General features: G+C 46.9%; 1 protein-coding gene across 8 annotated transcripts in view; it reads left to right on the top strand.

Moving 5' to 3' along the window:
* Nucleotides 1-28000, top strand: part of LOC142497909 (sialic acid-binding Ig-like lectin 16) — a 242733-nt gene that overhangs the window by 66077 nt on the left and 148656 nt on the right. For all 8 annotated transcript variants that reach the window (XR_012802350.1, XM_075606330.1, XM_075606331.1 and 5 more), the window contains 2 exons: nucleotides 4178-4444; nucleotides 9120-9167. Coding sequence is in view for 7 of the 8 variants with exons in the window: in XM_075606330.1 (XP_075462445.1) it covers nucleotides 4178-4444; nucleotides 9120-9167 (315 nt within the window). In the remaining variant the exon portion in view is untranslated. The remainder of the gene's footprint in view (nucleotides 1-4177; nucleotides 4445-9119; nucleotides 9168-28000) is intronic.

The following is a 28000-nucleotide window of genomic DNA, read 5'->3' as shown; positions in this document are numbered from 1 at the left end:
AGGGTTTTGGAACTAGCAAGGGTTAATGCAGGCACTTCGTGAGAGTCAGTTAAAAGGGGTTCAGTAAGGGTATTTTCAGCGCTGAAAGACTGTGACAGGGCAGTGTAGCTGGCCCAATGGTGATTCATCTGTCCCACACTCTGGCGTGAGAGTGTAAACCATCTTCCAGACTGGGTTGTTTTTTCCCACAGGGTCAGGTTTTCAGGCCGGGACAGGTTTTCAGACAGGGACCAGTTTTTAGAAAGGGGCAGGCTTTCAGACGGCCAAGTTTTCAGACAGGTGCTGGTTTTCAGAAAGGGGCAGTCTTTCAGACAGGGCCTGGTTTCCAGACAGGGCCTGGTTTCCAGACAGGGCCTGGATTCCAGACTGGGACAGGTTTCCATACTGGGACAGGTTTTCAGACTGGGGTTGGCTTAACTCCACCTCAGCGGGGTCCGGGTTTTTTGGGTTGAACATACTGTAACATACGTGCTCACCACAAACCTGGACTGGACCACAAGGCTGAGGTGGGGATAGATATACACCGACCTTAGACCACGAAGCCGGATCCGGGTTGCGAATTCCGTGGTCAAACATAGCTGGGTCAGGACTGGAGAAGGCAGGATAATCCGTGGACAAGCCGGGGTTAGAATTAGAAAAGCCTGGGTAAACGATATCCATGCTGGGGTTGAGCGAAGGTGCTTCAACGTAGAGAGGAACAGGAACAGGGGATCCAGTGCTTCAGCACAAAACAGCACTCCCTAGCTGGGTACAGCTGTGAGTAGTGGAGGCCACTGGTAGTAGGAGATTGCAGCAGGTAACAGGAACAACGATGCAGGCCTCTGCAAGGAGAATATGCAGCAGGTAACAGGAACACCGATGTATTCCTCTGCACAAGGGATATGCAGATAGGTAACAGGTACACAGATGCAGGCCTCTGCAAGGAGAATATGCAACAGGTAACAGGAACACTGATGCAGGCCTTTGCAGGAGGGAAGGGGCTCCAGTGCTCCAGCACAAAACAGCACTCCCTAGCCGGGTACAGCTGTGAGTAGTGGAGGCCACTGGAAGCAGGAGATTGCAGCAGGTAACAGGAACACTGATGCAGGCCTCTGCAGGAGGGAAGGGGATAGGCACTGCAGACAGGACAAGAAACACCGAGGCTTCAGTGAAACCGCGGCGGCGCGGCGGGGTCTGCCAGTAACTAGGAGCAATGGCAAGAAGGCCAAGGCAGGCCAAACAGAGAAGCTGTGGTAAGCACAGGTACTAGAGAAAGTCACCACTTCCTGGTGGGCGGGGCAGGAGTTAAATAGAACAGGCAGCCAATGAGGCAGAGCTGCATAGGAGGCAGCAAGAAGCAGGCTGCAGTCTAATTGCAGGAGCAGGTGATTCTTGATTGTAGGTTCAATGAGGAGTAGTCTAGAAGCTGCATATTTATGTAAGGAAAAGGTTTCAGCCAAACCCAGGAGAAGATTCTTTACACAAACATCAAAAAATAACCAGAAATAAAAGAAGCAAATACTGTCCTGGAACAGGAATATCTATTTCTGCCCCCTCTGTTTACACCCCTCTTCTTGTAGCTCTGCCTGCTAGCTGTATTTGGATGTCAGCTTTCCCTACAGCTTCACTCCTAGTGCAGATGGAATGGATACATTATGTTACCTTTCTCCCTCCAGTCTGTCACACTCTGGTTGCCCTGGTAACATCTCCAGTCCTCCAAGTAAATGGACTATTCCATTCTCTCCTGTCCCCGCTGACCGTTAGTTCAGTCTAACCCTATTCCTGTGTTATAAGCAGTACACACTTTCTTTTACTTCTTGACACTGGCTGAGTGAGTACTCCTGCTACCCCCCTTGGCAAGGCCATTTCCTTTTTACCTGCCCCTTATTACAAAGCACCCACAGAGAAGCACTCTCTCATCACAACATAACATCCACAAGTGCCTGTATATGAATCATGCTTTTCCAATAAAGTGAAGAAAATATAGCAGGTGTGCTTTGGAAAGGGTTCCAAGTTAAAGCTAACTGGAGCTATTCACACATCACACGTGACCCTGGTTCCAGGATAAATACATTCATTAAAATTTGCTTGCCCATTGACTGCCAATGTATTTATCTATGCCCCTTTAGGGCTATAGATAAATACAGTGACAAGCAATGCATTTTTTGGCAAATACTTGTTTTTATTTCTTTTATAAGTATTTTTGTTGATTGCTTTGTATAATTATTGTGTTTTTGTTTTATTTTGGGTGTTTTTGTATTTTGAATTGTTGTTTATTTTTGGTGTTTGCTTGTTTGAATTCTTGTGTTTTTTGATGTTTGCTTCTTTCATTTTTTTTTGGTGTTTGCTTCTTTTATTGTTGTTATATTATATGGGCGCGCTTTAACACTATTCCAATCATTGAGTGGAGGGTTGTAACGATGCTCGTCTCCTATCAAGAAGCAGACCCGCAGGGCTGAGGTAGGGATGCAAATTAATCGACCAGAACCCAGGGACAGAGTCCTGTTAGAGTATTTGTGGTCTGTAAGCAGACAAAGGGCCAGTGGTGCAGAATCCAGGCGACAGGGAAAAGGTCAGGGCAGGTGGAAGGCAGCAGGGTCACGTTCCAGGGTCAGCAACAGGGATAGGCAAGCCACAGGAAAGGCTACCCTCTGGAACAGGGAAGCCACAGGGATAGGCAAGCCACATGGAGTGGCAAGCCACACAGAAGGCTCAGGAACTAGAGCCCAGGGTAATCAGGAGCACAAAGAAAACTATACAATGCTCAGGCAGGGGCTGGAAGTCACTGGCTGCTATTTAAGCCCTTGAACAGGTGTAGCCAATATAGCAGTAGCAAAATGTCCACTGCAGCCAGGTAAGGGCAGGTTCCAGCCAAAGCCTGGACTGGAACCCTTACAAGGGTGGAGGTAGTTACCCTGGGTAGGGTGGTTAGGCCTACCGAGTGGGAAGCGGGGGAGAGTGGGTTAACCCCTTAATTACTATAGCGGTTACTAACCGCTAAGGTGACTAAGGGGTTAGTGGCCATTAGTATGTATTTTTTATTGTTATGTTGCTGCCAACGGAGGGCAAGGATGATGAGGACGGCCTTCATCCTGGCAGGGTAAGTGCAAGTTTTATTTAATTTATGCTGGCTGGATAATGTTGTGTTTTGCATGCGCAACTGGACTATTTTCCATATCTGGATAATAGTAATTTTGCCTATTACTGTACTATATGTGTTTGGGGGATAGTTGGGGGTACAGGGGGTGGGTTGTGTATTGGTAGGTAGTAGGTATTTAAATGTTTATTGGGGGCAGAGGGTGTGAGTGAAGGGGGTACTTGGCCCATGGTGGGTGTTTATGCCTACCGGGTGGGTACCAGGGTGGGTTAACCCCTTAATTGCCATCGCGATTTCCACCGCTATGGGAGTGAAGGAGTTAACTCCTCCCGCAACCTTCCTGGTAGGCCTAACAACCCACCCTGGAGCAACTACCCATTTCATCCACCCCCTGTGCCCCCAATAAAGAGGGTACTCCAGTTTAACCACTTCATGACTTTAGCGGCTAGCTGTTAAGGCAATGAAGCTGTTTTTATTTTCATTTTAATACTAGTGTGTGAGAGCAGGGGTCTCCAGAGCTGAACTGCATTGATTTCAGCCTCAGGGACCCCCTGATACCTGAGTTACAGCCCCCGTTATGGGGTGCCGGTATCCCTCAGCAAAATTTAAATATCCTGCATCATGTGACGGGACATTCAAATGCATAGGAGATACGGGCACCCCATACCTGAGCCTGTAACTCAAGATGCAGAAGGTCCACGGACCTGAAATTAATGGGGTTAAGATCTGGGGACCCCCTCCTCTTGCACAGTAGTATTAAACTCTTAATTAAAACACTGCAGTGTGAGAGCTGTGCAGTGAGATGCAGCTCTCTCTGTGCAGCTCAGATTGTGAGAAGATCGCAGGGGGAGAACTTAGAAAATAGCTGAGATACCATTGCTGCTACGTCAAACGGTATTGGCGTTTTCCTACCTGACGGTTTGAGATGATTTCAGATTCTTTCTGAATACCGTGATAACACAAATGACGTGTTCGGGGGGAACATACCAAACCGTTCCAGATAGCAGCAAAGACATCGAGGCTACTAGAATAGGCCCCTATGTATCCTACCCATTTGTATTCCTTACACAGCCTGCTTCCTTGTGTTCAATTTGTTTTTAGGACATAGACCACTCACTGCCAGAAAAGATATCACACCTGTGACTGTTAGGGAAGGTGTCTCCCTGAATCTGAGCTGCTCAGCGGACAGTAACCCCCAGGCTAAGATTACCTGGATGAAAGGAGAGGAGTGGCTTGTCAGCTCTGTGTCTGGACAGAGATTGGAGCTGCAGCTGCGGAACATAACTCCCAGTGAGGCTGATACATACAGGTGCTCAGCATGGAACAAACATGGGAACATCAGCAGAGCTGTGAATATCAGTGTGGAGTGTAAGTATGGAGTTTGTAACTTCACTTCTGCAGTCCGGTGTAATACACTGGGGACACGGGACAAGGAAATCCTTCTCATCTCTCTTTTCTACTGACTTTGCGTCACTTCAGATAAAACATCTACTATTCTTATTGTGATCATATACAGCAAAGATATGACTGGGGAATAGATCTTAGGGGTAATGCAGTAAGCGGCGAAAAGGCACTTTTCGCCAGTTTCTCACGAAAAATGCCTGCTGCGATTCAGTAAGCCCCGAGAAACTGCCAAAAAGAGCAAAAATCGCCGGGTTTTTTGCCGATAATTTTTTTTGCCAGACACGCAGCGAAAAGACACTTTTGCCACTGTTCATCACTTTTTCAAACACGCTCAATTCTGGTAGCCCCATCAGCTTTTTGCCACTCTAAAATTGTGAATCTCTCTCCAAACCGTCCCGGCCCAAAAAGTTGACAAGTTGCTGGGGAGAGGCGTCGGATGAGCACAGAGACGGGACTTCGATATTTTTTTTGGCCTTTTTACTGCCTCGGATTGATGCCAGGGGTCTCCGTAGCTGATATCCATTTATACTAGCACCGGAGCCCCCAGGCATGCCTCCGATGCAGGAAAAATGCATTTACAGCCACTTCATTACCTTAGCGGCTAACCGCTAAGGCAATGAAGGGTTAACCACCCGTGCCAGGCTTATTGTGGGTAGCAGGGGTGGGTGAAGGGGGTATTTGGCCCTTGGTGGGTGTTTAGGCCTTAGCAGTTAATACCACTAAGGTAATGAAGAGGTTAACCGTATCGCTACCCACGAACAAGGCTTAAACACCCCTCCTTAGGGCTAATACCCCCTTCACCCACCCCCCCTACCCACAATACAAAAAAACACACTACAGCTTCACTACCCACCTCCTAGGACCTCAATAACATTACTATATCTAATACACCCCCTATCCCCCCCGCACCCTAACACATACAGTACCGTAATGGGCAAAATTACTATTATCAACATATGGATAATAATGCATTTGCCCATTTAAAATACATTAAGCAGAATAAATAAAATAAATACATCTTGCACTCCCCCATGCCAGGCACCCACAATGAATGCCATCCTCATTCTCACCCCGTCCCTGCCCTCGGGTGCTACAAAAAAATACACAAGAAAAAAAAGCCAATATAATGTCCCCTAACCCCTTAATCACCTTAACGGTTAGTAACCGCTAGAGTAATTAAGGGGTTAACCCAACCTCCCCCACTACCCACCCAGAAGGCCTAACCACCCTCCCCCACTACCTACCTGTGAGGCCTAACCACCCTCCCCCACTACCCACCCGTGAGGCCTAACCACCCTCCCCCACTACCCACCCGTGGGGCCTAACCACCCTCACCCACTACCCACCCGGGAGGCCTACCCACCAAACCTTGGGGGCGGTACCCCCTTCACCTCCTCCCCCCCACTACCCACAATAAAAACACTACACAGAAGAGCCCCACTACCCACCTCCTTGGCCCCACAAAAACATTACCATATTTAATAAACATTAATACATAACCCACCCCCTGTGCCCCCCTCCCCCCCAATAAAAGACACCCGTCGGGACCACTGGGGACTACCGTAGGCCTGGGGTATTAATCCTATATGTAAAATAATAAATCATGGTTTTATGGGGGGGCACAGGGGGTGGATAATGTATTAATGTTTAATAATGTGCGGGAGCAGGGGGTCTCCTGAGCTGAACCGCTTTGATTTCTGGCTCAGGGACCCCCTGCTTCCCGAGTTACAGGCCCCGGTACGGGGCATCGGGTGCCAGTATCCCATTGTTTACATGTCGCACGTCACGCGACGTGGACGCAATAAAAATGGCGGCGACATTGGCACCCAATACCCCTTCCCGGTGCCTGTAACTCGGGAAGCAACTGAGGCTGAAATCAATGCGGTTCAGCTCAGGAGACTCCCTGCTCCCGCACACTATTAATAAAAATACATTAAAGCAGCTTCATTACCTTAGCGGCTATTCACTAAGGCAATGAAGAGGTTAAGGCACAATAGCATGTTTATTGGTGACAATTGCCCCCAATAAACATTGCAATATACAACACAAACCAGCACTCTATTAATACAAATGACATTAATGCAGCTTCATTACCATAGCGACTATCCGCTACGGCAGGCCTGCATAACACGCAGCCCGTGTGCCGCATGCGGCCCGCCTGCACACACTATGCGGCTCGCGGCGGCTTTCTGCTCTCCTCCTCCCTCCCAAGTCTGCTCTCCGCCTCCCTTCCGAGTCCGCTCCCCCACAAGTCCGCTCTCCCGCTCCCCCATGAGCCCGCTCTCCCCCTCCCCCATGAGCCCGCTCTCAGGACTGCAGGGTGGCAGCGCGCTCTAGCATTGAGGCACTTCCGTGCCTGCTGCTTGCTAGAGCGTGCGTGCAATCCCGCCTGCTCTGCCGCCGCCTCCTCCGCTGCCGCAAATGTAGGTGCAGGGGGGTGATTTGAGGTGCAGGGGAGGGTGATTTGAGATGCAGGGGGGGAAAGTGATGTAAGGTGCAGGTGGAGAGTGATGGGAGGTGCAAAGGGTGGGAGAGGGTATGTGAGATGCAAGGGGGGAGAGTGATGTGAGATGCAAGAGTGGGAGAGTGATGTGAGATGCAAGGGGAAGAGTGATTTGAGATGCAAGGGGGGGAGAGTGATGTGAGATGCAAGGGGGGGATAGTGATGTGAGGTACAGGGGGGGAGAGGGATGTGAGGTGAAGGGCATTTGGATGTGTGTGGTGTGCAGGGGGGTATTGTGTGTTTGATGTGGAGGGGGAGTATTATGTGTGTGGGTGAGGGGGAGAGATGGGGGTATGAGAGATAGATGGGGAGTCTCGCAAAGGTTTTTAATGAGGGTTTCTGGGGGAGATATGATGATGATGATGATGAAGGGTGCTGGGGGAGATATGAGGATGATGATGAGGGGTGCTGGGAGAGATATATGAGGATGATGATGATGGGTGCTGGGAGAGATATATGAGGATGATGATGAGAGGTGCTTGTAAGGAATCAGGGGCCACGTCCATGGCGGCGTGACCCCTCCTTACCTTCTACCAGTACTGCAGCGGCTGCTTCCCCTGCCCCCCGTCGCTACCCATGCCGCCGCCCAGTGCATACCTTGAACTCTGCCGCGGCCGCCATCTTGGATTCTGGCGCTGGTGTTACATAGCACACGCTTCCTTCTAGAATTTATAGTGCACGCATTATGCCTGTCTCCGCCCCCCGCTCGGCGTGGGAATCTTCACCACGTCCTCAGCACTCTCCGCTGTGCTCTATTACTTCCTGGTCTCTCAGCCACTCACGAGCAGCTCCTCGACACGCCCCCGCCATGCCACTCGTCCGGATTGGTCATTGCCGCTTTAAATATCCTGCTTTGCCTTCACTTCCTTGTTGTGCTCTCTCTGTGTTCATTTCCTTCAGCTATCGATCCGGCTCGTCTGACTACTCCCTCTGGCTCTTGAACTCGGCTTTCCTACTGACTATTCTAACCTCTAGACCCTCAGACTCGGCTTCGGATTTGGACTACGGAACATTCTATATCCTCAGACTCGGCAAGTACTTGACCATTCTTTATCTTGATCCAGGCCTGGCCACACTCCTACGCCACATCCCGGACACGCCTCCTCTGCTGTCGGTGCGTATACTCTACATCCCACCTCAGTACAGGGGACTGGTCTGGTCTGTGGGCTGCACAGCGTGACAGTGCTGGAGGAGAGATGATGATGATGATTTTAACCGTGCGGCCCAAATCTTTTTTCCTTGGAGCAGTTCGGCCCTTCTCACTTTACAAGTTGTGCAGGCCTGCGCTACGGAAATAAATTATTGTTTATTGATATGTGTGTTTTGACTCTAGTGTAGATGTGCAGGGGATCTCCTGAGCTGAACCGCTTTGGTTTTAGGTCCAGGGACCCCCTGCTTCCCGACTTATGGGGTGCCGGTATCCCCTCTGCTTTGTTTACATCCCACGGTCACGTGATCGGGACTTTTAAAAGCAAAGGGATACCGGCACCCATTAACGGGGTCTGTATAACATTTGATTTAAAAATATTTTTTTTCTGGCGAGATTTGCGCAGAGAGTGGCGGATCTCTCTGCTGCAGACAGATCTCGCCAGGAGAGCCCTTCTCGGCAGGCAGGCCGTCTCACCACTGGCTATTCGCCATGTTTGGAAATGTTGTTTTCACAGGTATTCGGGCCTTCCTGCATACCGTGAGAGCAACTCACCAAAAACATGGCGAGTTCAAACCCCTGCCGAAAGTGCCTTTTCACCGCTTACTGCACAAACCCCCAGGAAGAAAGTTCATGAAATGCAAAGGAGAGGTAGATCCCGCTGAGATTATTGGATACAAAGTAATAAGGAAGGTAGAATAAACAAGATCCAGAAGTAGAGATGGAAAGATGAGTTGTTGTGATAAATTAGATTATGAGAAATAGTGGATTCTTCTATGTGGCTAGTGGGATCCTAACATTGTGGGATCTTCGTGAACAACGGGAAACTTTTCTTAGATTTAGGGGTTAGTTTATAGGGTGCAGGTAATCTGAATAGGCCAGTTGGGTGTGTTTGGGCATCATTACACGAAGTTCACAATCTCAGATATCTGTCATTACAAAAATCCATTTGATGATGTATGTTAAGTGCCAATGTTCTCTAATTACAGATTCCCCCAGAAGCCCAGAAATCGACATTTCTGTTTACATGCATATTGGTATGATAAATACTTATTGTTTTGATATGTCCTATAAATGTGGATTCTGTGAAACACTCAATAGGAATCACACTAAAGTCAAAGGGACATTTGAATCAGGGTTTTGTTTTTGCAGGCATGAATGTGTATACTGTTACCCGACGAAGGGGTTACCCCCGAAATAGTGTGTGTGTACTGTATGCATGTATACATGGCTATATATATATATAAATATATATATATATATATATTTCTCAAAGTGTCCTATGTGTCGTTGCCTGTCAGTATGTCTGTATGTGTCTCCTAGCGGCAATCACATTGGACCTTGGGCCAGGCCAATGAGATTGCTCCCTTGGGTGACTCTCACCTCCCCACGGCTCTCACCACCCATAGGCCACTCCCTCACCCAGCACTCACCCCCCCCCCCGCCCCACCCACACACACAGAGCACGTTCTGCGCTCTCCCCTTACACAGGTCGCTCCCCGTCCCCGCGGGCGCTCCTCCGGCTGTCTCTCCCCCCGATCACCACCCCCCCGCTCACCCCCACACTCACACAGGCTGCTCCGCATCCCCGCGGGCGCTCCTCCGGCTGTTTCCCCCCCCCCCCCCCCGCTCACCCCCCCCCCCACACTCACACAGGCCGCTCCCCGTCCCTGCGGGCGCTCCTCCGGCTGTCTCCCCCCTCCCCGCTCACCACCCCCCGCTAATCCCCCCCCCTTGCTTACCCCCTCTGCTCACCCCCCCCCCCCCACACTCACACAGGCCGCTCAGCCCCGCCCCACCCACACACACAGAGCATGCTCTGCACTCTCCCCTCACACAGGTCGCTCCCCGTCCCCGCGGGCGCTCCTCCAGCTGTCTCCCCCCCCTGATCACCGATCACCCCCACACTCACACAGGCTGCTCCCCGTACCCGCGGGCGCTCCTCTGGCTTTCTCCCCCCCCCCCGATCACCCCCCTCCCCCCGCTCACCCCCACACTCACACAGGCCGCTCCCCGTCCCCGCGGGCGCTCCTCCGGCTGTCTCCCCCGCACTCAACCGATCACCCCCCCCGCACCCCCCTTCTGCCCCCACACACACAGAGCACACTCTCTGCAGCTCCCCCCTCACACAGGCCACTCCCCGTCCCAGAGGGCGCTCCTCCGGCTGTCTGCGCCTCTCCTCCGGCTGTCTCCGCCTCTCCCCGCGAGAGGCACAGCACCTCCTCACCGGAGCATCTCAGCCGCTCCGCGGAGGAGCCCGAGGTGGAGGAGGGCGGCCGTGTGCAAGGTGAGGAAATGCAGGGGAATGGGTTATTTAACGCGTCCCTGTCTCCCCCTGCCCTCTGCCCCCCTACCCTCCCTGCCCCCCTGCCCTTTGCCCCCCTGCCCTTTGCCCCCCCTGCCCTTTGCCCCCTGCCCTCCCTCCGCCTGCCCTCCCTCCCAATGCCCTTTGCCCCCTGCCCTCCCTCCGCCTGACCTTTGCCCCCTGCCCTCCCTCCCCCTGACCTCTGCACCTGCCCTTCCTCCCCCTGCCCTTTGCCCCCTGCCCTTTGCCCCCTGCCCCCACTCCCCTTTGCCCCCTGCCCTTTGACCCCTGCCCTCCCTCCCCTGCCCTTTGCCCCCTGCCCTTTGCCCCTGCCCTTTCCCCCCTGCCCTCCCTCCCCCTGCCCTTTTCCCCTTTGCCCCCTGCCCTTTGCCCCTCTGCCCTTTGCCCCCCTGCCCTTTGCCCCCCTGCCATTTGGCCTCTTGCCCCCCTCCCTCCCTGCCCTCTTGCCCCCCTCCCTGCTCTCTTGCCCCCCTCCCACCCTGCCCTCTTGCCCCCCCTTCCCTTTGTCCCCTCCCTCCCTGCCCTCTTGCCCCCCCTGCCCTTTGCCCCCTCCCTCACTGCCCTCTTGCCTATTCTGTCCTCTTGCCCCTCCTGCCCTTTGCCCCCCTCCCTGCCTCCCTGCCCTCTTGCCCCCCTGACCTCCCAGCCCTCTTGCCCCTCCCTGCCCTTAGCCCCCCCGCCCCTCCCTGCCCTTAGCCCCCCGTCCCTCTCTGCCATCTTGCCCCCCTGCCCTCTTGCCCCCCTGCCCTCCCTGCCCTCTTGCCCCCCTGGCCTCCCTGCCATCTTGCCCCTCCCTGCCCTTTGCCCCCCCGCCCCTCCCTGCCCTTTGCCCCCCGCCTCTCCCTGCCCTTTGCCCCCCGCCACTCCCTGCCCTTTGCCCCCCTGCCCCTCCCTGCCCTTTGCCCCCCCACCCCTCCCTGCCCTTTGCCCCCCCGCCCCTCCCTGCCCTTTGCCCCTCCCTGCCCTTTGCCCCCCGCCCCTCCCTGCCCTTTGCCCCCCTGCCTCTCCCTGCCCTTTGCCCCCCCCGCCCCTCCTGCCCTTTGCCCCACCACCCCTCCTGCCCTTTGCCCCCCCACCCCTCCCTGCCCTTTGCCCCCCCCGCCCTTCCCTGCCCTTTGCCCCCCCCACCCTTTCCTGCCCCCCCGCCCCTCCCTGCCCTTTGCCCTCCCCGCCCTTCCACGCCCCTTGGCCCCCCCCACCCTTCCACGCCCCACACCCCCGCCCTTCCACTCCATGCCCCCTGCCCTTCCACGCCCGGGCAACGCCGGGTATATCAGCTAGTATATATATATATCTCACCCAGCACACAGCGCTTCCACTGCAGCAAGGGATTCTGGCAAATGACATGCAAATGAGCACACAGTGCCACATTTTACTTCAAAACCATAAAACATGGTCCCCCTATAAGCTTAAGCTTGCTGCAATATATATATATTTACAGTTGCTATATATATATATATATATATATATATATATATATATATATATATATATATATATATATATATACATACATACATACATATGCACGCACACACGCACGCACACACACACACACACACACACACACATTGTGACATTGTCCCAGTATATTAGGCAGATTTCTGTCTGATTTTAGATCATAAAGTGCTGAAATGGTGTAAAAGGATCCATTCCACAGCTTTACATTTACTGAGGCTGGTGGGTGGAAAGTCCAGGCCAGAGTTTATAATGGTTCTAATTCCCCTCACCTGCTCTCCTAATTAAGGAACAGGAATTTATGGCAGATAGGTTTGCTGCTTCATACTCTCTCCTGGAGGCTGGGGGCATCACAGCTCCCCTTCATCCAGTTCGGGAGGAGGCCCGCTTCACGTGTTGCAGTATCCAGAAGGATGGTACAGAATCTCTTAGGATGATGTCCCCATCTAACAGATAAGGACTCAATGTTATTTTTCTATACATGAATATGTTATTTAAAGCTGATAACCAGCTTAGCTGGCAGCAACCAGAAACGTCAGGAACAATGTTTAGTTAGTCTCCTATGATGGAGTAAGCTTTACTTTTATGATTTTGTGTCTTAACGTGACGGTGTTAGAAATATTGAATGTCACTGATGTAAGAATAACCACTGAAGATTAAGGCCAGAGTGCCCCAATGTGTATCTTTTAAAGGTGCAGTCTCCTATTGGGACAAAATAAAACAGTCAGAAGCTTGAATATAATGCTACATGTTATTCTTATGTTTCTCTAAATAACCCAAGAAGACTGTGTCGTGAAGAGCCCAGACGTCAGCGCTCTGTAAGGGTGCCTTTGTCACATATGGTGGAGAAGACGGACACCCTTACGTAGCGCTGACATCTGTTGCACTTGGAGCAAGACGCAGCCTCATCACGCTCCGTTTGCTTGATGACGTAATGCCCTAACTCAACGCATTTCATCACTCAAAATGGCGATTTCATTAAGGGATGATTTGCATAGCAGAATGACGCTTTAAATAATCAACTGTCACCTGGCAATGGTAAAAGAGACAGATCTCGACAGATAATTAACTCTTTACTACAGTTAGTATATGTGTAATATACATTCTCAAATAAGTATAGATAATGGTATAATTATAGATAAACCGAGAACTTCGGACCCCAACTAGCTACTGCTGCAGCAGCTTTTATTTTAAAACTTCTCGGGGGCATAGGGGTTGCATTTTGTAAATTCCACGCGCTTCACCGCATTCATGCCGCTTTATGCCGCAGTCGCGCCGCCCAGCACCCGCGGCTGATCCGCGGTTGATCTGTTTAATTATAATGGTTCAGATTTCATTGAGGGCAATTCTCCGCGTATCCGCCAGGTGGCAGATATTCATGAATTGTAAAGAATTCTAATGTGAAGTACAGTATTACAAAACTATAACGTCGCGTCTTCTTCCGAATATAAAATATTTTTATGAAAACACACAAAATGCTTATCGCTCTCCAAAGATACCGTTTGTTAACATAAAAATCTCATGGTGCATAGGGTAGAGAAAATATGAACATAGAAATCTAGTCCGGGTGTAAATCCTGGTTGGACAAGAAACGCACAATTGCACTCTATGAGGACAAACAATAGGTGGGACAGAAAATATAGTCCCAGGCTAGTAGCCTATTGTGCCAAACGATGCAAAACAAAAAAGCTTTATTAAGACATACTAAAACAGGGAGTGTAGGGTATAAACACGAGTGTATTTAAAATTAGGTGGTGGTGACATAAAGTACTGTAGAGGATAAGGCTCCTTCAAAGCCCACCATGGAAAATCTCATATAAAGGAGAATATGTATCAGACTATGTATATGGTGTCAACCATGAAATATATCCACAGAGATACACAAATATTCCCGGTTGGGAGCTCCTAATGGTAAACTGTATAAACGCTGGTTACCTTTATTCACACTGACAATATATCAAGTAATTACCTACAATTAAGTAGGAGTACTGACATAATGTAGCAATTCATGTGTGTGGTAACATAACCCAGACTGCTCCAAATACTGTCAGCATATAAATTTGCAACAAGCACAAAGTGATACAGTGTGTATACATGGGTAGTGTGTTCAGTAACACTGCAAGTGAAAAACAGGAGAATTAGTGCTGCTGGTGTGTACACAGAGCATTTGGACACTTAAAATAACCTGTTTCATGGGTTCAGTTGCAGCCCATCGGATGTCACAATGTATGCCAGATCAAAGAAAACATATTAGTGTAACATTTCACATGCATATAGCCTAATATGTCAGATGAGTAACTTAAGGCAGAAAAAGGAGGGTATGTGTATGCCAGTGCTTAATACTACCAGTATAGCCGGGTGTATATCAGTCTCCTCGGTACACTGGAGCTCCTAGCATCGCGGGTCGCCACCACCGACGTCAGAAGAATGACGTAGTCTAAAACGACGAGCCGTTTCGCGTTGAAAGCTACGCTTCGTCAGGGCAGGAGTGGTAGTGAAGGCTAATCCACTTCTTCCTTAAATACCCTACCTCACAATAGGAGAAGGCTAAATAACGAGTCCCTAATAATTAACTCATTGTGAGCTCTATATTAATAGAGACTCTAGTATTAACTCCTTTCAAAGGAGGCTTGCTTGTTTGTAGCTTGGCCAAACTAAAGCTGGATTGAAGGTTGCTTACAATCCTAAATATATTACTGGTGATGTGGGAACATGTTTTACAAGAACACCAGGCATCACCTACAGTACATGCTGTGATACCACATAATTGCACATAATACTCTGCAATAAAGGATGATGAATAAACACCCTCATATGTCATATTCCTGTATCAATAATGTATGTGTGCACATTTAGTGCACAGTGAAAGCAAATCAAACAAGGAAAGAGGGGGGCTAATCTGACTAGATGATATATCACTTGCTATAGGGGGTCCGCTGACCAATATACTGATGGCAGGCTGAACTCCAAGAGGGTATAGGTGTTGAAGAACCAATGTGGGTGGGCAAAGTCCCTAAATGGAGAGGTTAGTGATGGGATCATAAGCAAGGATATATCGGCTGACAGAGGGATGTGATGTAGGAATGTGAGCCCTTATATGGAACCGCCTCTATAAGTCAAAACAGTTCCGCTACAGTGTATGACTCTGTTTAAGAAATAGATCCCTGGGTCCTCCTTACATAGTGATTACGCCATTAACACTAAAGTTCATATTTTATTTCTTGTTCAATAAGTTTATATATATAACCTCCTAGGTCAGCTGTTATCTAGACCTGTTATACAGAGGTGGGATGATCATAAGAATGGTGTATATATGAACCCCTCATTGAGGCCGTCTGGATATAGTATCTGTAGAGTATATATCCACCTACGTTGCAGTAAGTGTCAGTCCCAGTCTCCCTTCCTTTGTCCCCATAACACATGTTCAATGCCACAGAAACTCACTGATGTCAAGTCACCATTGTGAGCTTCTTTGACGTGTTTCGCCTCTGGTACATCTTTGTTATTCCTAATGGACCCTATGTGCTCAAGGACGCGTATTTTTAATTGTCTATGGGTTTTTCCCACGTACCTTTTCCCTACATTTACAGGTAATTAAATAAATTACCCCTGTGGTGAGGCAATTTATATAGTTCTTGATGTAGTGTGTTTTAGACTTTGGACCCAAAAAGGTCTTAGTTTTAGGCATGTAAGTGCATGCTCTGCACCTACCGCAGGGAAAAATAAATATTTTTATCCCAGATTATCCCGCTCATGTGGATACTGTATGCGTGTCATCACATTTCTATACGTATTATTTATTAATCAATACTTTTGCTAGGCTTGCTCTTTTTTCATACTGTTTTTATTTTATGCGCATGCATGTATGTCTCATTGGAACCTTGTTGAAACGCATAGGCATGTTACAGTATAACTTTTCTGCGCATTAAATATTATGATGACCTGTTGAAAATATTTCTTTGAACTGATAATCCAGCACACAGCGCTCTACCCCTCACCCCCACACACACAAGACTAAAGTATTTCTACTTCTTATCTACACCTCTCCCACACTATTCATTTATAATGGGTGGCTTTCTGGCTTTAATCTTCCCGAGCCTGTCATCACATTTCTGCGCATGCGTGTATGTGTCATTGGAACCTTCTTGATTATTTTTGCGCATTTTTTGTAACTTATTGTTTTTTCTTCTGCTGCAAATCTGCAATAACAAAATGGTGATGGGGAAATGAGCAATCACTAATCCAGATATCCAAACCAGTGAGATATGAACTGATGCTACAGTAATGTATCTACTTGCAGGTGTTTAAAAAAAAAACACAGTGGTCCATTGTGAATTGACTTTGGTACTGAAGAAGTTACAATACGGTATCAATTCAGCTATTTGACCATTACCGATCATTCAATGAGAATCGTGAGAGACTCCATAAATGGCATTTTGTGGCATACAAGGGCTCATCCCTGAAAGGACAGACTGGTGGGGATCGAATTCACTGCGTGATTGTTCGTCTGTTCAAAGTTATAAATGTTTTTACTTACAGTACTCCATAAATATTTTGACTTAAAAAATATGTTGTCTTTTAAATTGTATTTATAAATGAATGTTTTAACTTACACCATACACCTGTTAATGTTTTGACTTACTGTACTCCAATAAAAAATATGTTGATTCCTTTAAATTGCATTTATAAATAAACTAGCTTTTGTACCCGGCTTCGCCCAGGGAATGTAATATTGAATACATGTGTAACCCCCTCCCCCCCTGCTGCCGGAACATCTCCCCGACCACCCCCTCCCCCACCTGCTGGATGTAGTGCGGGGTGAGATTTGTCTCTGTGTGTGTGTGTCTATCTGTGTGTATATGTGTGTGTGCCTGTCTGTGTGTGTCTCCCCCGCTGCCGGAACATGTCCCCACTCCCCCCCCCCCAGCCCTGCTGTCAGCACATCTCCCCGCGCTGCTGTGGCATGTCCCCTCGCTGCCGGCACAACTCCCCGCCCTCCACCCTCCCCCCTGTTGGTACATCTCCCCTCATTGGTGGCACATCTCTCCCCCCCCTTGCTGGTACATCCCCCCTGCTATCTTGTACATCTCCCCCTCTTCCACCCCCTCACCCCCGCTGCCACATCTCCCCCGCACATCTCACATCACACACACACCAGTGATTCCCAACCTTTTTTGTTTGGAGGAACCCTTTAAGTATTTCGCAAAATTTCAGGGAACCCCTATCTGGATGACACATGTTCGACAGGGATAAATCACAAAATAGACGCGTAAAGCAGTAGGGGTAATAAATAATAACTAACTCATACTTTTGAATAAAGAATGTGTATATATTTTGTAATGATTTTGTTTTAAACATCACCCCCCCTGTATCTCACATCAACCCTACAAATCAGTCTCTCCCTCCTCTCCTCTCCCTGTCTCCCTCCTCCTCTCTCCCTCCTTCTCTCTCCTCTCTCTCCCCTTCTCTCTCCTCTCCCCCTCCCCCTCCGCACACTCTCTCTCTCTCTCACACACACACGTCACGTCACACAAACACGTCACGTCACACGTCACACATCACACACCACACGTCACACACACACCACATGTCACACATGTCACACGCGCGCACATCACATGTCGCACGTCCCGCACGCCACGCACACGCCACACGCATGGCACGCACAGGAACACACACGTCACACACACACACATCACACACACATACGTCACACACACACACCACACGTCACACACACCACACGTCACACACACACACACGTCACACACTCACACATGTCACAAGCGCGCACGTCACACGCACGTCACATGCACGTCACACACACACATCACATACTCACACATGTCACACGCGCGCACGTCACACGCACACACGTCACACGGTCACACACACGTCACACTGTCACACTGAGAAACACACACACACAATGCAACACTGTCACACACATTGTCACATTGTCACACTGAAACACACACACATTGTCACTCACTGTCACACACATTGTCACACTGTCAAACACACACACACACACACACACACACACACACACATTTACAGAAGAAGCAGAATAAGCAGAAGCAGCCTCTCCCCCCTCTCCCCCCTCTCGTAGCTCACATGCAAAGATTACAAAAGCAGCAGCCTGTACTGCCGATACCACGGATCCCCCTCACCCCCTCTCCCTCGTAGCTCACAGACCTCAGACAGCAGGAAGGTTGAGGCAGCGACAACTGCAGCGCGCTCCTAGGAGAGGGGAGGGAAGGAGGAGGAGGGGGGAGAGCCAGGCAGCAGTGTGTACGGGCGGCCAGGAAGCTCAAAATAGTTGCGTTGACCTACAAATTCGCAGCAGAATGTACAGTGAAAGTTTTGTGGTGCTACGTGGTGCGGTTTGGGAGATTTCAATGCTTCTGACATACAAACGAACGGAAAACGGAATCCAACTTAGAATTATAGTATAGATGTTTTAACTTACACCATACACCTGTTAATGTTTTGACTTACTGTACTCCAATAAAAAATATGTTGATTCTTTTAAATTGTATTTATAAATAAATGTTTTAACTTACTCCATAAATGTTTTTAGACTTACTCCACCAATTAAAAAAATGTTGATTCTTTGAAATTGTTTCATTGTGTCTCCTTTTATAACAAAATACAGTGTTTCTAGAACATACAGTACTGTACAGTAAGTAATGGTTGGTTAATTACTGTAGTAAACGCAAGAGTTTCAACAAGGTTCCATGAGGCATACTGTACAGTACTATACTGTATACTGTGGACATGCGCATTAAATCAAAACAGTATTAAAACAATACATACGGTACAGGTATAGAATACACATAATCTATACTGTAGAATAAATACATACTTTTTATTTTGGGGGTTTATTATACAGTATGTAAAAAATTATTGTATACTGTATGAAAACAACAGCATACTGTTTCAGGTTTTCTATAAAGCTCACAGTTATTCTATCCTAATCAATAAAAATGGCATTGCCACTAAATTGTTGCCTCCAGCACTTGGATTTTTAAATCAGATTCATCAATGTGCAAGCATCGTTACAAAAAGCGATATTATGCATCAAAATCCCTCCATTTGCCATTCTCTGCCTGATGACAAAGTTTCTTTTCTGAAGAAAAATAAAAAATACAACAAAGTTGAATATTATTTAAATAGTTTCATTGTTTCATTGTGCAACCTTTTTAAAAATGTCAGTGTTTTCTAAAATTTTTAATTTTCTCGGGGGGCATCTCTTGTTCACATACACGCATGCGCCTAAATGCGATGACACGCATAGGCGTTTCAACAAGGTTCCAATGAGACATACAGTAGGCGGATGCGCCTAGCTGTCCACCAATGTTCAGTATCTACTGTAGAAGCTGCTCAGCCAATGATATTGCTGGGCTACATTTTCGCGATTTCTGACTAAAATAATAGAACTAAATAACCATAAGCAAAGCGATTGATTACAGGAGAATCGCTTGACTGTGCATTGATATTGATATTTAAAAAAAAGAATAAATTCTATGCCTCATCCCCCGTAAAAAAAGGGGAGTAGCCATCCTAATTAGAAATAATGTCCCATTCGTCCCCACCAAAATCTCACGAGACCCGGAGGGACGATACCTACTCCTACAAGGATCTTTGTCTGGAAGCCCCCTTACCATACTCAATATATACGCACCCAACGAAAACCAGACGCAATTTCTTCAGGGCCTACTGGAGCCCCTGGATCAAACGGTGCTCTCCTCACTGTTAATGGTAGGGGATTTCAACATGGTCCTATCACCGGAGCAGGATAAATCCTCTCTGACCGCGGCCCAACACACATCTCAGAACCAGCAAAAGGCGAAACGTTTCAGGGAAATCCTACAGAACCACTCCCTTACGGATATTTGGAGGGCCCAGCACGAGGGCCAGAGGGACTACACGTTCTTCTCGGCCCCACATCAGTCTTACTCGCGGATCGATTATTTCCTAGGTTCCAATAATGTTCTCCAGGCGTCCTCCCAGTCTAACATAGGGCAATTAACGTGGTCCGACCATGCCCCGGTCAATTTGACGCTCTCTCTCCCTTTTGTTAAGAATACCTTTTATAATTGGAAACTAAATGACTCCCTGCTCAACGACCCGCATCTGGTTGAGACAATTCGGCACAAACTAACCACATTTTTCGCACTAAATAAAGGGTCAGTTTCCGCAGCATCCATGCTGTTGGAAGCCCATAAGGCATCAATCAGAGGCAACCTTATTTCATTGGCATCCTACAAGAAAAAATCCAAACTAAAGGCACAAAAGGCGCTGACTGACAAAATAATTTCCCTCGAACAACAACACAAAACGTACCCCTCTAAAAAACTACTCAGAACACTTGACAAAGCAAGAACTGAGCTAAAGCAATCCCAATTAGAAGAAGTGGAGAGAGCGCTCAAGTGGACCAATCAGAGGTTTTACGATAAAGGTAATAAGGCCGACAAACTACTAGCATCAAAATTAAGAGGCGTAAAAACAAGATCCCAAATCACAAGAATCCGAAACAAAAAGGGTCGCACCACATACCTCGATAACGAAATTGCCCACGAATTTGCAAGATATTACACGGAGCTTTATAACCTCCTCCCTCCTAACCAAGCCCCAGCAGCGGCGGAAGCTGCATCTCGATTCCTAGCAAATTGCGAACTTCCCTCTCTTTCCGACGAGGAACTCAAGTTCTTAAACGCCCCAATCTCCCAGGAAGAACTGGCACAAGCCATAAGCTCCCTTAAGATAGCCAAAACTCCTGGCCCTCATGGCTTTTCAAACGCTTATTACAAAAAATGTAAATCGTCTCTCTCCCCATATCTCCTAGAGATGTTCAACTCCTTTCTAGAAGGAGCCCCGATCCCTAGCACAATTTCAGCGGCCAATTTAGCTATCATTCACAAGGAAGGAAGGGACCCGCTGAATTGCGGTAGCTACAGACCAATCTCCCTGCTTAACACAGACCTAAAACTCTATAGTAAGATCCTTACAAACAGGCTAAACCCTATTTTCCCCCGACTAATTCATATAGATCAAGTGGGATTCGTGTCAGGAAGACAGGCCTCTGACAACACCCGCAAAATTATTGATATCATTGACCACGTGCATCTCAACAAACTCCAGGCCATGATCCTGAGCCTAGATGCCGAAAAGGCATTTGATCGTATCAAATGGTCCTTCCTTGATCAAACAATGATCAAATTCGGTTTCTCCGGACCATTCCTAGAAGGGGTTAGGGCACTATACCAGAACCCTACTGCATACCTAAAGTTGCCAGGAGGACAAAATAGCCCGATCCACATACGTAATGGAACCAGACAGGGATGCCCCCTATCCCCACTACTGTTCGCACTCTCAATAGAACCACTAGCAGCTCAAGTCAGAGGGAATCCAGATATTCTCGGCATAACCATAGCGGACAAAGACTATAAAATATCCTTTTTCGCTGACGACGTCATTCTGACCCTAGCTGCCCCACATGTCTCCCTACCCAACCTACACAAACTGCTTGATCAGTTTAGTCTCGCTTCAGATTACAAAATCAATATGGACAAATCAGAAGCATTGAATATATCCCTCCCCGAACCCACATGGAAACTTCTCCAAGCCAACCACAAATATAGATGGAACTCCTCCCACATAAAATACCTAGGGATCAAAATTACTAGAATGTACTCCTCGCTATATAAAACTAAAAATCCCCCCCCCCTTTTTAGCCAGATCAAGAAAGATCTAGAAGCTTGGAATACATACCAGATTTCCTGGTTTGGCAGAATCGTCTCCGCTAAAATGAACATCCTTCCCCGACTGTTATATTACTTTCAGACTCTCCCAGTGCTAATCCCACTAGCTGACCTTAGGAACATACAGACGCAGATAATGCGTTTTATATGGAAGCAGCGTAAACCCAGAGTTCCTCGGTCAGTGCTCATGGCTGCAAAAACAAGAGGAGGGTTAGGTATGCCCGACGTGATAAGATACTACCACGCAGCCCAGCTCAGACAAGCAGTGGTGTGGAATAACCCGCCAGACTCTGCCTGCTGGCTGGAAATAGAGACCAATCATGTAGCCCCTGTCCCTCTCCCAGTCCTTCTCTGGTCTCCGGACCAGAAAGAAAAACCCTTCCAGAAACTCGGTTTGGGAGCAATGAAATGCACGTGGTCTACCTGGTCCAAAAATAGAGGGAAATATGGCCTAACTTCATCCCCCTCCCAACTCATCCCCATACTTGGGAACCCAGCATTCCCTCCTGGATGTGCCCAAGCTCGGATCGGTCATTTCCAGGACCTAAATATTAGCATGGTTGCGGATCTACTAGAGAACGACGAAGCTCTGTCCTTCCAGGAGCTCAGAAACAAACTGTCAGCCCCCCATCTTCCCATGTTCACATTTTTACAAACAAGGCATTTCCTTGGAGCTCTATCCCGACCTCTAAATTTGCCCCCTTGACCAAATTTGAGTCCCTCTGTTGAAGAAGAGCATATCAGAAAGGGTTGATCACAGCAATCTATAGCATACTGGAAAACTCCCTACCCCCACCCACTCATGCTTACATGCAAAAATGGTGCTCAGACCTTGGCATTCCGCTAGACCTCGAAGATTGTTAGGACATCTGGGACGCAGCCCCTAAGACCTCAATTTGCTCGGTTACAAAAGAAAATATATACAAAATACTATTCCAATGGTACCTGACCCCGAGTAGACTGAGCCAGATCTTCCCCGGCGCAACTGACGAGTGCTGGAGGGGATGTGGACAAAAGGGAGACATGCCCCATATATGGTGGACTTGTCCGGAGATACAGCGCTTCTGGACCAGAGTCCAAAAACTGCTAGATGACGCCCTGGGCCTGGAGGTCCCCCTGGACCCTCTGACGTACGTGCAGGGTAAACCAATAGAGGACCTCCCAGCCCCCGAGGCCAAGCTGACTTCCGCCATACTTACGGTGGCAAGATGCTCGGTTGCGGCGGCTTTGAAGCACCTAAAAGCGCCCTCAAGAAGGACCGTGGTTAACAGGGTAAATACAGTTATGAGCATGGAAAAACTGACAGCCATGCTAAAACAGAAAATGCCACAATTCTATAATACCTGGGAGCCCTGGACAGGTACCTGAATCCCGCCTCCCTGCTAGGCCCCGGCTGGGACCCAACGAGTTCGCACAACAGAGCCAAAGAGCAGGAGAGATAGAGAGGGACTACCCCTTCACCCCCCCCTCTCCCCTCTCCGCCTCCTCCCCCCCCTCTCCTGTCGTTCCCATCTATCGCCCCCCTCCTTATGTCTTCCCCACTGCTTTACCTACCAAAAATCAATTAAAGAATTTATTGAGACCACGTGCCCATTCTACAGTCAAGATCTACTATACTCTGTCTATTACGTATCAAAATGACTGTACCCTCTGTATGGAATTTATGTGTATGTCTCCAATAAAGGAAAAAAAATGTTAAAAAAAAAAAGAATAAAATACGGCAGCTGTACTCACCATAGACTTTGCCAATCGGTTGGCGCCGAGCCACTGCCACCAGTCTCGTATTCTTGATTATACACGTTGTTGACAGGTGACAGCGGGGCCGTTTCCCCTGTAGTTGACAGCTGAGGAAGCTGGAAATCTCTTTGGTACATGCAAGCTTTCTGGTATCTGTACGTAAAATCCTGCTCGGGCTGCAGGTATCCAGGCAGGGACAGAGAGCAAGGGTTGCCGGTCACCAGGTTTTCACTGACGGTCGGACCGTTATTGGAAGCCGGTGCTGGCGCCTGCGCTGGTGCTGTTCCATTGCTGGCCTGAGACAGACGATTCTTAGTTAGTTTTACTATGACCTTTCGCCTTTTGATGTCTCCATGATCAAAGAACGAAATCACCTTGTACCGGGAGGGAAGATGAGTCAGCGGGCACTACGGTGCAGGAAATACTCCAAGAGGCTGGACTGTACTGTCAAAAAAATCCTTTATTCAAACATGGTTTAAAAATTAAGAGGAGGGAAAAGAGCCCCTGCACCTCTAACGCGTTTCACTCGTACTCGAGCTTTCTCAAAGAGTGACAATACCTGAGCGCCAGACACTCAAATACCGGATATCCACCGGACGTGACGTCACCCAGCCAATGGGATGTCCGTAGCCCACAGATGGCATTGTGGGAACTGGACTCTCATGATTGCAGTGCGCACGCGCGGCGTATCCAGGCATCGCTGTCATGCGCAGTAATAGCTAAAATTAAAAACAAGAGAGTATCAAGTTAAGCAAGCTGTGGTTACCATACATTGAAGTACCGGTTATTATAATAAAGGCCGTGGGCCGAATGTATCATATGTATATATACAGTGGATAATCACTAATTCATTTGTTTAGGTGATAATGTATCGTTAACATGTTCTTGCATATGAAAATTTAATGAAAACAACTATTAAAAACAAGTAAAGGCAGGGGTTATTCATGTCTATTTTCCAATATATTAAAGTGTATCATATTGAATTCAATCTATGGTGTGCATGTCACAGAAGTGCAAGAAAGACATATACATATCCAATCCGGGGATATTGTTGTAGCCATGACAATATTCTTTATATTATTCCCCATATGTCATTGAAATCCCAAGTATTCTGATTTTTGATTAGAATAAAATTTTCTAACGGAGTGTATATTAAATGTAAACAGGTATAAAATACATTGATGTTCATACCATGAAACGAGCAGATTATGTCATAGAGTAGATTAGTATTTTGTATTGTTAATATACACAAACATGTGTATGCATCCCTTGATCTTAGTCAGGGATGAACAATATTTAGTAACGACTGTGTTCTGGCTGAGCTATAGGTCCGAACAATATATGGATGAGCACTTTTTGTGCCGTGCAAACATGAATGGATGGACACACAAAGGGGCATTTGGATTCTGAGATTCCCAATGCCAGGAAAACCCGTAAGAGGTTTCCTTCAAGGGATATGTATCGAAAGGAATTGTATTTTATAAAAAGATGATTTGTTTCTCAAAAAGATCCTTAGGGGAAGATCCTGAATAAAAGGATCCCTTGAGAGATATATTAAAGAAAATGTTTTATCTCCCAGTCGACGTTGATACCTTTTGGTGTCATGGTATCAAGTGTGAAGATCCAGAACATTTCCTTCTTGTTTAGGATGCTCTGACGATCTCCACGTCTGACTGGGAGTGGGATATGTTCTATCCCACTGAAAGTGAGAAGATTTAATTTCCCTTGTGGACATTCCAGAAAATGTCTTGCCACCGGGAACCTCTGATCCCTGTTCTTTATACTTCTAATGTGCTCCATCATTCTAAGTTTTAATGGACGTATCGTTCGGCCTACATAGCTCATGCCACAACCACATGTCAAGACATATATGACGTATCTAGTGTTACATGTAATGAAGCTTCTCAGTCTGATTTTTTGGTTATTGATTTTTGAATTTATTGCCTTGATAGATTTGGCATATGTGCACGCTTTGCAAAAGCCACATTTGAAGAACCCTGTCGGGGGAATAAAGCCCTTGGTTTTTTTCTGTGAATTTTTATACAGACTAGGGGAAATATAATTTGACAATGTTTTTGCTTTTTTGAATACAAATTTTGGTAGTTCCTCAACATGTGGTTTGAGCTTAGTGTCTAATGTCAGAATGTTCCAGTGTCTGGATACTATAGAGCGGATAGAATTGGCATGTCGACTGTGTTGAGTAATGAAAAATAAAGGTGTTTTAGTTTTATCACAATCTAATGTCTTTTTCTTTTTATTCAGTAAGATTTTACGTGGAGTGTGGTATGCGTATTCGAAAGCTCCCTGTAGGTCCTTTTTGTTGTATCCTCTGTTGAGAAATCTTATAGCTAGTTTTTTGGATTGATTTATAAATTGATCTGTGGTTGAGCAGATACGTTTTAGCCTTAAAAATTGTCCCTTTGGTATACCTTTGATTAAGGAACGGGGATGACCACTATCTGCTTTAAGGAAAGTGTTCCGTGAGTTTGATTTCCTATATATGTTGGATTGAATAGATTGACATGAATCAACATATAGCGATAAGTCTAAATACTCAATTTTTTGATGGTGATAAGAGTAAGTGAATTGCAAATTATAATTGTTTTTGTTTAGTTGGTCCACAAACTTCGTCAGTGATCTTGTGTCACCTTCCCAGATTAGAAACAGGTCGTCAATATATCTTCGATAGAATTTAATATTATTACGGAAGGAGTTATTGTGACTAAAGATGTGTAAGTGCTCCCAATAACCCATAAATAAATTTGCATAAGAGGGTGCAAATGAAGTACCCATAGCCGTGCCTCGTGTCTGTAAGTAGTAAGTGGTGTCAAACAAAAAATAATTGTGAGTGAGTAAGTATAGAATGGATTCTAAAATAAATGTGTTCTGTGCTGGTGATAGAGACGAGTGGTTAAGATAGTGTTGTGTTGCTGTAATCCCTTGTGAATGATCGATAATTGTGTAGAGGGATGTGACATCAAGGGTAACCCACAAATAATTAGGAGACCAAGTGAAAGATGAAAGTAAGTTGAGTAAATCAGTGGAATCTTGAAGATATGACGGAAGTTCGTGAACCAGTGGCTGCAAAAAAATATCAATGTACCTTGATAATCCATCTCCCAAAGATCCAATACTCGATATTATAGGTCGACCGGGAGGGTCAACCAGAGTTTTATGGATCTTTGGGAGATGGTGGAAGATGGGGATGACAGGACTCTGGACCGACAGGAAGCTTTTTTCTTTCTCGCTCAGAACCTGCAGGATGACACCAAAATCAAGAATATTATTTAACTGTACCAAAAATACATCAGTAGGATCAGCTTTGAGGGTTTGGTGTGAATTAACATCATGTAATTGTCGTAGCGCCTCCATCTTATATTTGACACTACTCTGAACTACAATTGCACCCCCCTTGTCGGCATTTTTTATGATCAAATTGTTGTTTTTCATCAAAGTTTGAATACTAGATCGATCTTGTTTTTTCATATTATTGCCGAGGGGGGGGGGTGAAATTGTAGCCCTTTTCCAACAATACTAGGTCTCTTTCAACAAGTTTTTCGAAAGTAGCTATGTGAGGGCCTTTGACATATGCTGGATAGAAATTAGAACGATTCTTTAGGCCTGAGTTTCTGGAACCTACTAGAAAGGAGGAAATTGGGTTTATCTCCTCATCTAATGTCTGCTCATCAAGTAAACTGTTCATATCTTGGAGTGTGCATAACTCACTGAATGTTGTTAAGCCTTTGTTTGTATCAATGACTGTATCTGACTCCGATTCCTGTAATGTATCAACAGAAGGAACATTATTAACAATATCATTTGCAATTGCATCATCATTATGAAAAAACTTTTTTAGTACCAACTTTCTCACAAAGCACTGTAAATCAATGATCGTATTGAACAACCTGAAATTTTCCAGGGGGGCAAAATTAAGTCCCTTATTTAGGAGCGAAAGTTCATCCATGGAGAGGGGCACCCCTGAAATGTTAATGAACAGTTTACTTGATGAGCAGACATTAGATGAGGAGATAAACCCAATTTCCTCCTTTCTAGTAGGTTCCAGAAACTCAGGCCTAAAGAATCGTTCTAATTTCTATCCAGCATATGTCAAAGGCCCTCACATAGCTACTTTCGAAAAACTTGTTGAAAGAGACCTAGTATTGTTGGAAAAGGGCTACAATTTCACCCCCCCCCCTCGGCAATAATATGAAAAAACAAGATCGATCTAGTATTCAAACTTTGATGAAAAACAACAATTTGATCATAAAAAATGCCGACAAGGGGGGTGCAATTGTAGTTCAGAGTAGTGTCAAATATAAGATGGAGGCGCTACGACAATTACATGATGTTAATTCATACCAAACCCTCAAAGCTGATCCTACTGATGTATTTTTGGTACAGTTAAATAATATTCTTGATTTTGGTGTCATCCTGCAGGTTCTGAGCGAGAAAGAAAAAAGCTTCCTGTCGGTCCAGAGTCCTGTCATCCCCATCTTCCACCATCTCCCAAAGATCCATAAAACTCTGGTTGACCCTCCCGGTCGACCTATAATATCGAGTATTGGATCTTTGGGAGATGGAT

This window comes from Ascaphus truei, chromosome 6 (genome assembly GCF_040206685.1).
Source record: "Ascaphus truei isolate aAscTru1 chromosome 6, aAscTru1.hap1, whole genome shotgun sequence".
Classification (NCBI taxonomy): domain Eukaryota; kingdom Metazoa; phylum Chordata; class Amphibia; order Anura; family Ascaphidae; genus Ascaphus; species Ascaphus truei.
Note: the sequence above shows the minus strand (reverse complement) of the source record. Positions and strands in the feature narration are given on the sequence as shown.